Genomic DNA, 14,075 nt, shown 5'->3' with positions numbered 1-14,075 from the left:
ATGCTTGCTTATCTGCCGTGGAACAGGAACTTTGAGAAATCTAAACCATATAGATTGATGTGTTGTACCTTTTGAGACTACCTGAAATCCACTTGAAGAACCCCTTCAAAGACCATCACCCTGACATTAATTTTTGCCAATTTAGTAACAGGGTGGTGGTGGTAATCTCCTTCATGGGGAGGCTGGGCTACTTTTCTTTCTAAGGCTGTGAGAATCCTAGAAAGCTGTGATTTCAAGGCATGGTCATGAGGTAGTGCAATCAGTTTCTCTGGCATCTCTAGTAGATAATCGAGCAGGGCTTCTCCTGGAGATTTTGGCAGCCTCTTTGCAAGCCTGCTTGAGAAGCATTGTTCTACAGGAGCTGATCATTAAGTCGTTGCTGCTGAAATAGCCAGCCAGGGTGAAAGGAGCTAGTGAACTGGAACTGTTGGGACAAAGAGCTATGTGTGGGTATGTAGGTCATAAGGTCATACATTTAGAGCTGGAGGGTGTCTTTTAGAAGAAGCAAGATATGCTTACCCCCACTCCCATTTAAGAGATGACTTAGCTAAGGCCCAGAGAGAAGGATTGAGTGACTTGCCTATTATCAGACAGGTAGTAATTGATAGGGATTAGATGTGAACCCAGGTTCTCAGACTCCAAATCTTTTCCTCTTCCCCTGTACCCCACTGCCTCCAAGATGAGGGGGAAAAACCTTGAGAATATTAATTTAGGGATCTTTCATCTCTATTCTAGCCTTTGATTGGATCCTATAGAACCATATGACAGTCTCACTGTCTGTGATAAGGAACGGCAATTGAGGGGTGGATGGAAGAACAAGGCTGTTGGTAGAGAATAAGATTAGAGGGTATACTTAACGTGAGGGAGTTAAAAGTCAGGAACTCATGAGGTTGGTGACAAATAGGTCTTTTGGCAAAACCTGAGCCTTTCATTCTGTGGGACATTCCTATGTCAGTTGTTACGGGACCCTTGACTGTTTATTGGTGAAAAAATAAAATTGTGCTTCATTTTGAATATGCCTAGGGAAAACTTGAAAGGCAGCTAGGTGGCTCAGTAGAGTGCTGGAGTGCCTGGAGTCAGGAAGACTCGAGTTCAAATGCTGCCTTAGATACTAGCTGTGAGACCCTGGGCAAGTCACTTAACCTCTGTTTGCCTTAATTCACTGGGGTAGGAAATGACAAACTACTCCAGTATCATTGCCAAGAAAACCCCATATGGGGTCATGAAGATTCAAATATGACTGAATAACAGGGAAGAATTATTGAAGGTTTTTTGATGGTTGTGGTTTTTTTTTTAAACCAAAAGCAAGTGAGAAGTCACCAGCAGTTCCCCATCCCCACTAGCCAAAGCTCCCTTCTTTCATTTCTGTCTAGAAGGACAGATTCCCTTTTGTATATATGCTCCAGCAAGGCCCCAAGAAGATACAGTGGAGGTAAAGGATTTGAGTTGCCTGGTAACCCTGGTGGATGGTAAACCATGTGGAACCTATAGTAGTTTTGAGAAAACATGTTCCTTATTTTAGCTTTCCTTATGAATGTTGATTTTTCCAGTCAGATGTAATTTTTGGAATTGCTTAATAGGTGGAATAATATAGTAAAAATACAGAGATTATTCAGAAAATTAGTTTGCAGTGTTAATTATGGGTATATTACACAAAATAGAGTTTTTTGATAGTATTATACACCATTTAGTCTGTGAATTGGAATGGATCTAACTGACTGGCTTATACCATTAGTTTAAAGTGATTGCTCTCTTGTAGTCCCCAGATTCTATTTTTCAATTTTCTGCCTTCCTGCCCCAAACTCAGAAAAACACTTCTTTTCCTACATTTTATTGTCTGAAAATCTTCCTGCTGTGTGCTTTAAGAAGTACTGATGAATACTAGGACTTTTTTACCTTAAAAAACTAAATCATTGCACATAGCGCTCATAGTATGTAGGGCATGTTTCTCAGAGTATATAGTGCACGGTGCTTACATATACAGAGAGAGAGCATGTAGTGCTTATGGGCTTGACACCATTCTTCCAGACAGGTCTCTGACTAGGCATTTCTGTACCTGAGGCAAGAGGTAGGAAAGGTGCCTTTAGTTTCTGGGGAGAAGAGACATGGGACTGGCATGAGGCCATGAGCTCAGCTGCCCAAGTGGAGCAGGGAGTGACAGGCAGACTATCTGGTAGCTCCCCAGTTTAGCTAATCATGTTGAACACATGCTTGTTAGACCTTTAATGGTGGGTCTGGAGGCCCCCAGCAATGGTGCAAGGGACTGATACAGCCCTCTCTATCTCAGCTCTCCCTCTCACACATGTCCACACACACACTTACCACAGTCTGGAGCCCCAGCAGCCTACTTGTAGTTGCTCCAAGACAACTCTCTGCCTCCCCTCTCCGGGCCTTCACACTGGCTGTCTCCATGCCTGAAATGCTCTGCCCCTTGACCTCCTCGTAGTTTGCCTGGCTTCCTTTGAACCTCAGTTCAGATCCTGCCTTTTGCAGGAGACCTTTCCCTTTCTCTCCTCCATTCCTTTTCCCACTGAGATATTACCTTTGTTTTATTCTGTGTATACCTCTATATGCACATAATTATTTACGTGTAGACTTGTTCCTTGAGGGTAAGAACAGTATTTTTTTGGTCTTTCTTTTTATCTCCTTTGCTCAGCATAGTTCCATGGTACTTAGTAAGCATGCTCAGTGCTTGTTGACTGACTTACTGTTTTAATTACCTATTCCAGGTGGTTCCTGGGGTGTCCCCTTGCTTCCTTTCACTCCTGTGCCCAAGTGCTCAGCATCGGCCTTTTGGAAGCTCAAATGGTTCAGGACACCCAGTCACTATTACCATCCCTTCCCACCCCCAGCCTGCCTCCTGGCTTCAGCCTCAGTGGGAGTTGCCCAAAGTGTATGGAGTGTCACAGCCCTAAGAGAAGAAGAGATGCTTGGTTTTTCAGTTTCCCCTAGCCTTTTGGAGGAGCAACACCATGGTAGCTAGCCTTAAGAGTTTCTATCCCTTGGTACCCTCGGTCTTCATCGCATGGACTTAGAGGTGCTTGCCAGTGGAGTGGCTTTTGACCCAAACCTAAATTCAGTGACCCCATAACCCAGTATCGGTTTTATCAATGGGGCTAAGGGTGGTGGTGGAATTAGTTGATTAAGGTGTCCTGACCAACCACCTCACCTGTAGCCAGAGCATTTAATTTGATTAGCTCACAGATACTAGGCTGTCTTCATATGTAAAATGAGATAATCCTTGTACTATTTCACACTGTTATTAGAGGGAACAAGGGAGCATGAATTTGGACACTTTTTAACTCCAGAGTTGCTATTCTTTAGGAGTCTTCATGGATAGTATTGGGAGAGATAAAATATCTCTATTCATTATTGTCATTAAAAAAAGAGTGTAGGTATTAGGTATTAAAGTCGTAACTTACTTTATTGTAATAATTTAAATTTGTGTACATTATATAAATATACTATATAAAATACATAAAAACATTTATATAAATTATTTAAATTGTAATTTGAAGTAATGTTTTACTTTATTGTGTCTTAAGGTCAAGTATTCTTCCATACAGCCCACTCTCCCATGGCGAGGGTTGCTGGGGCTAAAAAATTTCTCAAACTGACCAACCCGATGATGAGCAATTGCAGAATAGCTAGGGCTTTCCAGATTGGGCAGGACCCAAGCAAGTTTGTGCTCCACCGTTAAGCTGACTTTAAGAACTGTGTCACTTCTCTAGGAACCAAGATGCAGTATTAGAGAAGGCCCCAGTGCTGGTGCTGATGCTGCTTTTATATAAAAGCATTCTGCTAGAACACCTGCATAATCAACATATTTAGTACAAGACCAGAACTTGGTGGCTTGCTTTATTTTGCTTCACTAGAAATGCGCTTTTTTCTTTTTTTTTAAGTAAGTTAATTTGTATTTAGTTTTCAACATTCACTTCCATAAGTTTTAAATTTTTTCTCCCCTCTTCTCTTCCGCTTCCCCAAGATGGCATGCAATCTGATATAGGCTCTACATACACATTCCTATTAAATATTTTCACATTAGTCATGTCATACAGAAGAACCAGAATGAATGGGAAAAACCATGAGAAAGAAAAACATAAAACAAAACAGAACAAAAAATGAAAATAGTTGGCTTTGCTCTGCATTCAGACTCCATATTTCTTTTTCTGGATGTGGGTGGGAAATGTACTTTTCTTTATAAAGATACTTTGTCTTTCTAAATTAGAATGGTTCATCTTTCCCAATTGAGGGATTGGTCTTTCCCAAAGCCTCTCTTTTATAGTGCCCACCCATCTCAGCATTTCATTTCTTTTCCTTTCCTCATTAATCTTAATATTTCAGAATATCCATGAAACCATCACTTGAAGGTCCCTACTAATGCAGATTGTAGGCCTTACTAGACTGTTTTCATAAGGTACTGTACCCAAAGAAATTAAATTCCTTGGGCACTAGTTTTTTGGAAGTAAGCCTCTTGTGTTGAGATAGATTGCTCTTCCAGAGATGGGCCTAGAGCTCATCACTAGGATTGTTCTTAGAGCATCTCCAGTGTAGATGACACCTACTAGAATAAATCTTTGGGATTCCAAGGGTCCTGTCCTCTCCTAGCCTTCTGGACCAAATAGAACTTTTGCAGAGAAGTTAATAACATGTAAATAGCTTTTAAGATGATATTTTGTTTTGCTTTCTGTTGTGTAAATCAGTTCAATAATTGTGTGCCACTCGTATGTTTCAGGCACTCTTGCTAGGTATTGGGGATTCAAAGATAGAATTTTTTTAAAGTTTCTATCCTCAAGGAGTTTACATTTTGCTAGAGGAATTTGTATTCTTTTTAAATTTAAGTTTTCTTATTTTTCTAATTATTAAGCATTTATTCCTCCCGCCAAAAAAATAAACACCTCCCCCTCAAAAAAAACCCTCATAACAAATATGCATTGTCAAGCAAAACAAATTCCCACATTGACCGAGTTCAGGAACTTGAGTCTCATTTTAAGTCCGTTGACCCTCTGGAGGTGAGTAGCAGCCTTTGCATAAAGGATGCTTCATAAGGAGAGCTTATGATCTAAAATGACTCACTCTTCTGTAACACTTCTCTCACTACTTCCTATGAGACAGTGCAAGTATCCCCATTTTACACTCAAGGAAATGGGGGCGGGGAGGGGCAGAGAGGCTTCTCTGTCCACAAATGTACAAGTGTTAGAAGCAAGATCTGAAGTCAGCTCTTAAGTAGAGGCATCTCAGTGTAATGGGAAGAGCAGTGCCTTTGGACTCCAAGGACCTGTGTTCATATTACCACCTCTGCTTATTTGTGCCTACATGACCCTGGGCAAGTCACTTAAAGATCTCTGGGCCTCAGTTTCCCCTTCTTTAAAACGAGTGGGTTGAACTGGCTTAACCTCAAAGACCCTCGTCATTCTAAATCTGTTCTATTCTGATCAAAAGTAATTAGTGTGTCCTTTCTCTGCTTTTTGTAATAAAGTCAAGCACTAAAATAACATGCTTTCTACTTATATTCACAGTATTCGACACCTGATTGTGTGTCCTGTTTTCTCTTCAGCAGATCTGATGGTGTCCGCGTAACTGAGTAGTCATTGATGTGTGCTGTGTTTTGTTTCCAGGGTTGGGGAGCAGAATACCACCGGCAGGATGTAACCAGCACTCCCTGCTGGATCGAGATCCATCTGCATGGCCCTCTACAGTGGTTGGATAAAGTTCTTACTCAGATGGGCTCACCTCATAATCCCATTTCATCTGTGTCATAAATGCCCCCTCCCTCCCTCCCACCACCCTACCCCTCATCCCCAGGATTCTGCCTCTTTTGGAACTCTTGAGCCTTGCATGTACTTGAAGGATGTATGAGTCAGACACATTTACAAACTGACAACAGGCTGAGAAGGAGCCTTGGTAATACTTGACCTCTGTGACCAACTGTTGGATTCAAAAACTAAAACCGTCGTAACATGCTGTCGGTATCAAGAACTCATTTCGTTTACATTGCAACATTCTCTTGTAAAGTCGACTGGATGCAGATCTTTCAGCGGGGTTTTGTGTATCGCTCAAGAAGAAACGGCCAAATGAGGGACAATTCGTCCAAGGGACAAGTGTTCCTAAGAGATCCTTTTGTATTTGGCACTTTCAAGGGCATCGTTTGGCAGGTGTTTAGCATTAAGCTGTTAGTCTCTCTGAAGTGTGTTTTTTATCCGGTTGGGAGCCCATGATGAGAGTCTTCCTTTTTTATGGGCTTTTCACAATATTTTTAAAAACTATTTGTTTAGTAAGAGTTCCTGGGTTGTTCTTTTTTTTGTTTGTTTGTTTTTTTTAAAGTAAAGGTTAATCTTGATGATATAATGTGTAATAGTCTTTCTAAAATTTGTGGGCTGACCACACTGCTGTCACAATAATGTTAGCAAATGCTCTCTGCTAAATGTGTATGTACAGTGTATTTGGAAGTTTAGAACTGATTAGACTAGAGGATTTTAGGAGTATTTGGGGTGGGGGGAGGTGGGGGGGAGGGGAATGTGGCAACTGAAAATGTAGACCATACTGTAAACCCAGTTTCTTAGTTTAAAGAAACAGACTGATATCTGAACTTTTACTGTGCATTTCATTTAATTTTTATAGTAACTTTATCCTACTTTTAAACCTTTTTTTTGCATCACCCCCTAAATAAGCAGTTACGCAACTGAGTAATCCATGTATCTTTGAAAAAAAAATCAATTACCAGAGTCAGGAGATGGACTCTCCTTCAAAATATTGTACGATGAACTTGGATTGACGGAGCATTTTTACATACTTTACGTTAACAAGTTGGCTTTAATCTGTAAGTGCATTATTTTGCCAAACCTAGTCACTGTTTAAATGTTTGGAGGATTTAAAAGAACACCCCTTTTTTGAATTCCTTTCAAACTTTAAAATTATTTTTATTTTCAAGGTTTTTTTGTACTATGTTTGGTTTTATTTTTTTTCTGCTAATCTTTTATATTCACTTAAGCTGTAGTACTTTGAGTACTTTTATTCCAAAACTAGTGGGTCTTCTCTACTGGAAATTTTAAATAAACCTGTCATTGCTTCCTTTGATTAAAAGCTTGGTGTCATCCATTTTTCCAAGTCCGCTTTCATGATCGTGCAGATTTTCTACTCTTCTGAGAGATTTGTGAACCTAGTCCCAAGTTAAGTAGGTAATGGGCTGCATCTTCATGTGTGGAGGAAATTGATACTTTAAATTCACAGATCTAAAAATAGATGAAGTGACTGTGGAAATCTCCCTCCCCAACCCCTACCATTTTAGAGATGAGGAAATTGAGCTCCAGAAAGGTAGGTATTTGCCTTGGACCACAAAGGTAGCAAACTGCAGAATTGGGATTTGAACCCTGGTTTTCCAAATTCAGGGTTATTTCCACTACTGAAAAAGCATTGAATCATCGATAAAAGAGGTAGGGTATTCTGTAGGTAGCTTGGGTTTTGGGTGGATATTTTGTTTTTCAGTATAGTTTCCAAAGGTCCTGGCAGATTTATAGCTACTTGTTGGGAATCTCAGGTATATGTATTTCAGTGCTGATTAATGGCCTGTTCTTAATATACGTCAATGTGGATTTGAAGAAGATTGGGGAGAAGAAAATGGGTGAGATGAATCCATTTGGGAAACAACCCAGAGAACCCAAGAAATGTTTGTCTCTGCCTGCATAGTGTTTAGTTAAGAGGTCAAAGAGAGCAACGGTTATCTTAAGTCATTGAAGAACCCCAAGTAGAAGGCATTCCTGACTATATTTTCACAACCAACAGATCTCAGATGTGGAGGTTGATGTGGGCATAGGTGATCTGAGGAGGTAGGTGCTACAATAGGAAGGTTGAGACTGGAGAATCTGGGGGGCAAAAACTGGCTGGAAAACAGCCAATGGAGCTTTCTTTTTTTCAAAGTTGCCCCTTTGGAGGTAGGCAGGTTTGTGGGAGGAAAGCAGTGAGTAAAGGGATGAAATTGGGAAAGAAGTGATGACTTCTTAGTATGGTTCACTCCTAAGCCCCTTCTTGAAATCAGAGAACTCACTGCCCACCAAAATCCCGCAACTTTTTTTCAGATAACCTCCTATTTAGCCATTTCTCCATCTGATGCCAATGAATTTGGGTTTTTTGAACCCCAGTTAATTTTTATCCCTATTAATAAACTTCCTCTTGATTTGCCCCAACATATTTTTGCCAGTTGAAATCTATTTGGTTTTTAACAGGATAATCCTATGTATTAGCTATGCCTCCTAACTTTCTCTCATCTGCAAATCTGATAAGCAAGACACCTATGCCTTTACATCTTTGATGAAAAAGTTAAATGACAGAGGGCCAAACACAGATGCCTGGGGAACTACCAGAAGTATTCAGGTTGACACAAAACCATAAATCACTGTTCTTTGAGTGTGACCATTCAAACAATTCCAGATCCACCTAACTGGAGGATTATCTAGCTGACATCTTTTTATTTAGAATCCCTAAGGGTATCATGAGAAACTTTTTCAAGTAGTTTGCTAAAATCTAAATCTATTCCCCACCCCTTGTGGAGAGAGAAAGGAAGGGGACCTAAGATGCCAAATGTCATGTGCCTTGATATAGTCTGGTGCTAGTTGACTTCAGTAAAACAACAAAAAGGTGACATGTAGGTAAACTAGTTACTGCATTGCCTTGATCTGCAAATCTAGTAACCTTGCTGAAACGATTAGTCTGCACACCAACCAGCCCTGAGCAAATTACCTAAGGACTCTGAGCTCATTTGCTCATCTGCAAAATGAGGAGGTTTGACTTGGTGACCTCTCAGGTCCTTGCTGGTGCTCAGTCGACAATCTTATGACCTAGAAGGAATTCAGGCCTCACGCTATTGCATGCAGTAATGCAAAGAAAAATACAGTCCGTGCTTTGAGGATTGTTTCTTCCTTCGAGGTAAAATGTGCATAGTGTTAAGCTCCACGTTAAACTAGTAATCTCTTGTTAATTCCAGGCTTCCAACTGGAGCCATTTCTGTGGATTACAATATGGTTTTGTGTTATCTTCCCTCCCACCTAGTCTACATCAGATTTAGTGTTTCTTCCTGCTTTTAGGATGTTTAGTTGTTAGAACTTTCGGTTACATTCTGGATCACTGTATTGTGTGGCTCACTGGCGTTTGGATTCCTCCTCCCTCCCCCTCTTGTAATTCCCGTATGTTTTGTCTTTGTTTTGTCTCTGCTTTACTGGGTGAGATACTCTTCTTTTCTCCAAAGGTAATCTCCACTTAATAGATGAGCCCTGAGCACTCTTTCATATCTGAGCTAGCTTTCTGGTTTTAAGAAGGTTAAAGAGAAGAGCTTCATTCTTCATTTGATCCCGGGATTTTGTGATTCTCTGGCTATTTTGTGTCCCTGCAAATGTGAATTTTCATATGATTTGCCCTCAGTTTGAGCTCTCTTTAATGTTAAAATGTGTGGATCTGCTTTGAGGAAGGCATTCTTCCTTGTCTTTCCTTGTGTCATGCCTGTTTCCACTACAGAAGCAGTCTAGCCTGGGCCCCGTTCCTCCATCCCAGTTCGTACAGCTAAAAGAAGGCAGCAGTGGTTTTCCCTTGGGCCCCGAGTTGTGTTCACTTCCAGCACACCCCTTAACACTTGCTCCTGCCTTTTATTTCTCTTGTGAATTACCACGTCACTGTTCGTTCTTTGGTCAGCAAGGGTCACTTTGAAAGTCTGATTCTCTAGCTGCTTTTTCATTCCCTCTGTTCAGGACATTGAAGCCTCTTAGGTTGCTTCTGCAGATTCATGATTCATATCTGTGTAAACTGGCAGGCACTTTACCCTGGGCCTCTGCCTAAGTACACAGCAGAGTCTACCATTACCAGCCACGCTATATTAATATCTCCCTTGTATTTCTAGTAAAAGCCATCTGCTAATGTCCCCACTAGCCCTCCCTCACCCCCACCTCACGATTAAGAAACTTAAATTGATGTAGGTTCTTTCAAAAGGATGGGAGAAGAAGCAAATTTAACATTTATAAGGGATGTAATTTCATTTAAACATAAGGTTCCTCTAGTGCATGAGATATTCATCTAGGCTACAGCAATTTCTCCAAAGATAATCTCCACTTTATAGATGAGCCCTGAGCACTCTTCCATGTTGGAGCTAGTTTTTTTTTGGTTTTAAGAAAGCCCTCAGAGACACTAACACTAGTGAGTTCTGCTATTTATCTTAAAAATGGGGGAAGTGATTATGATCCTGCTGCAAACTTATGGGCATCCAAGTTTCAGGAGGTTACATTTGGCCAAGTTGGTGGAGTGATTGAAAAAAAAAATTAAAATATGCTTATGTGAAAGTTTGCCCTTAACTGTCAAAACTCAATTCATTCAGAAACTCATCTATTTAACTCACTTCATAGTTATGATCATAGTGAATAGAGCACCAGGCCTGGAGTCAGGAAGACCTGAATTCAAATCCAGCCTCAGATGCTTACTGGCTTTGTGACCCTGGGCAAGTCACTTAACTGTGTTTGCCTCAGTTTCCTCATCTGTAAAATGAGCGGGAGAAGGAAATGGCAAACCAGTCCAGTATCTTTTCAAGGAAAACCCCAAATGGGATCACAAAAAATAGGAAATGACTGAAAACGACTGAACGTGACTTTGAAAATTGAACTATCCTGTGTACCACTCTAGCTGAGCACAGCCTACCATAGTTTGATGGATATTAGTCACACAATAAATATTAGTTGATTGCCTCTTATGAGGATTCATTCCTTTTGGAAGGACCCAAGTCCTCAGCTTTCTAAATAGCCTGGCTGAGACTCAGGCCTATTTTGTCACAGGATAGTATTAACTCACATTAAGGTTTATAAAACACTTCTGCATATGTTATCTTATTGGATCTTCACAATGATCATGAGGTAGATCCTATCCCATTTTACAGATGAGGAAAGGGAAGCTCAGAGGGGTTAAAGCAAATTGCCCAGCATCATGCAGCTAGCAGGTCTCTTAGGCAGCATTCAAATCCAAGGGTTCCAGACTCCGAATCCAACCCTCTCTCCATTACTCCGCAGTGGTTATGACAATCTTACTACCTTACTTTGTATGATTTATTGTTGGCGGGGAGGAGGAGAGAAGTAGTAGTGATGCTGGCAGTAGTGATGCAAAAAAAGAAGGCCTTCAGAGCATTTTTTTAAACGCACAGAGGAAAACAAGCACAGACAAGCAAGACAGTTGGGTTTTTTGTTTTTAGCTTTTGGAAGGAAGTATTTACTTAAGTACCATAGTAAGAATATTTAGAAGGGCAGTGGATAGAATTGCTGGCCCTGTAGTCAGGAGGACCCAACTTCAAATTCAGACTCGGACACTTACCAGCTGTGTCACCCTGGGCAAGCCACTTAACCCTGTTTACCTCAGTTTCCTCGTCTGTAAAATAAGCTGGAGAAGGAAATGGCCAACCACTCCAGCATCTTTGCCAAGCAAACCCCGAATGGGGTCACAAAGAGTCAGACACAACTAATTGACTAAGCAACAGGAATTTTTAATACAAATGTCCTCCACAACGGATGGCACACTCACGAATACATACAAGTGGGCTCAAATTTCAACCCCATGTAGCAAGGGAGATAATTCACAGCTCCTGGTTGCTAGAATCATTTTCTCCCCTTTGTGGAGTACTCCTAAAATCTTCCTGAGGCGTGGTGGGGATCTTCTGGGATCCTTGTAGAGTCTTGAACCAAGTCGGACAGTTTTGAAAGTAACATGTGATTTACTATAAGGAAGCATCATGAAATGGAAATTCAGAGTTTCACATAAACTCATCTTTTTGTGTTTTTGATATATAGAAAGTATTCAGAATTTTTTGAAGTTAAATAATAAAATCTTCTTCCCAAACTCCAAGTCTCCCCACCCTCAAAAAAAATCGTACATTATGGTTATTTTTAGTATTGGACATCTAGAAAAGTAATTATTATTTTACATAAAACAGATTGCAGGAGCTTTTTATATGTGGTTTTAAAACTGATTGGCTGGATTAATTATGCTTCAGAAACTCCTTTTTGGTTAATCTGGTGTTCATCTTTTTATTTAAACATGATTCACTTCTGCTACAGGGAAGGCTCGCCTTGGGTCCTGTGTGTTTGGCCTGACTTTTCTCCTGTGCTTTTCTTTTAAAATGGGTTTGGAGGTGGGGGGTGGGGATTGGCCGGACTCACTGTGCTGCCATCCAGGACAAACCCAAGAGGTGAGTGTAGGGGAGATGAAGCTCAGCCAGTGGAATTCAATTTCCACAAGCATTTAGCATGACCAACACTAGAGTTTATGAAAAAAGCAGGAGAGTTGTTTCTGCCTTGTTCAAGTCAATCCAAATTTAGTGATTTTTTTGTTATTAATATCCCAAAGCCCAAAAGGCTAACAATAGCTTTTTATAGGTTTTTGAAGTGCTTTATGTACATAATCTCATCATCTGGATATATTGTAATATTGGTTCTTCATTGGTAAAACTGAAGGGGTTAGACTAGTTTTCTGAACTGTGGCCCAGACCTGGGTGGGGATTGTTAAGAACAGGTTGGTACACAAAGTTCTCCGTGGGGGTCCTGAAGCAATGTTTAAAATTACTGTGTATTTGGGAGATATAACTGCCACAAAATACATCCTTTATTCAGAAGAAAGCAAAGTTCAACTCAGAGGCAACAAAGGGCAAGACCAGCACAATGGATTCACTCCAATCGGTTAGGGTAGCAGAAGGAGAGTCTGCCATGACTGGATACTGGATACATGCAGCAGGGGACGGATCATGGATCCCCAACCTTCCTTAGACTTCTCCAGTTGTTGGGCAAGTCTTGTGCCAGAAGAGAGAGGATGAGTATCGATGGTCTACCCGTTGTTGATCTCGTGCCCTCTTCCCAGCCCTGATGTGAGCAGGGCGAGAATCTACATTTCCCCGGTGGAAACAGACAACAGAGGCTCACCCATGGTCAGCCTCCAGAATGCTACTATTCTGGGGGCCCCTTCAGTTCTAGGCCACTGTGCCCCAGTCCTAGGCTTCCCGTCCACCCATAGGTAGAGAATTTTGGCAGGGGTGCTGAGTCCCCAGTAGAGTTCATTGCTTAGGGGTAAGGTGAGAACCCCCACTGTGCCCTAAAACCTTGGTCTTAAGTAGCTAGCATATCCTGGCATGAAGGTTTAAAGATTTGGGGGACCAGCCATTGCTGTCATGTTTTCTGCCTCACTTTTGACAGGCAACATGATGCAGTGAAAAGAGGAGTCAGAAAACCTGAGTTCAAATCCTGGTTCTGCCTGGATAGCCTTGGGCTAGTCACTTAACCCCTATGGGGCCTCAGTTCCCTCAACTGTAAAATGGAGGTATTGAACTGGATGACCTGTAAGGTCCACTTTATTTCTAAATCTATGATCTGTAGGTGCCCACAGAGTATCCTTAATGTGGGGATAATTGTCCCCTTGGAGGCACAAATGGATATTCCAACTTCTACTCAAACTTACTGTGCCTCCAAAGAGACTATTACCCCACATTCAGAGTACTCTGTGGGTCCATTCTCCTAAAACTATAGCTCATGAGTCCCCACTAATGTGTTTACTTTTTGATAGTGAGCCAGAGGATGCAATTTGTTTGCAGTAAAGGTATTTATTGAAATGACTCATTAGGAAGGATAGGGACTAGATCTATGATTTCATTGATTACATACATTCATATTATTACATCGATACTGCTTTCATTGAACTCCCAGATGAGAAAACAAGAGACTTGACGTGAGAAGCCAGATTAATTTTGGAGATACATCCAAAGAAATATGGCAGCCTCTACATGTCATTGATCGTAATCATCGCAGAATAGAATTTAATGTCTACATCGCTTAGCAAAAGGATGACAAAATCCACAGCTATTTTTTAAAATACCAATTAAGAACAGGAAGAATCAGCTCAATTGAATAAACAATGAGGGATGAAAGCCCAGACTTCAAGAAACATAGAGCTATCTCTAGAAACTATTTGTGGATTCCACAGAACTTCACCCTTTCAAGATTTGCCAAATCTCTCAGATCAGCCTAAGTGATTCAGATGTTGGAATTTTTGAAGGCACTTTCCAAAAG

At 40.9% G+C, this 14,075-nt stretch overlaps 1 protein-coding gene across 2 annotated transcripts in view; it reads left to right on the top strand.

Moving 5' to 3' along the window:
* SMAD1 (SMAD family member 1) overlaps positions 1-7,083 on the top strand; it is a 92,862-nt gene extending 85,779 nt beyond the window's left edge. For both annotated transcript variants that reach the window (XM_036764739.1, XM_036764740.1), the window contains one exon: positions 5,619-7,083. In XM_036764739.1, coding sequence (XP_036620634.1) covers positions 5,619-5,762 — 144 coding nt within the window. In that variant the 3' untranslated portion in view covers positions 5,763-7,083. The remainder of the gene's footprint in view (positions 1-5,618) is intronic.
* Positions 7,084-14,075: the final 6,992 nt, after the last annotated feature.

This window comes from Trichosurus vulpecula, chromosome 6, assembly GCF_011100635.1.
Source record: "Trichosurus vulpecula isolate mTriVul1 chromosome 6, mTriVul1.pri, whole genome shotgun sequence".
NCBI classification, from domain to species: Eukaryota; Metazoa; Chordata; class Mammalia; order Diprotodontia; family Phalangeridae; genus Trichosurus; species Trichosurus vulpecula.
This window is presented reverse-complemented; position numbering and strand designations above follow the sequence as displayed.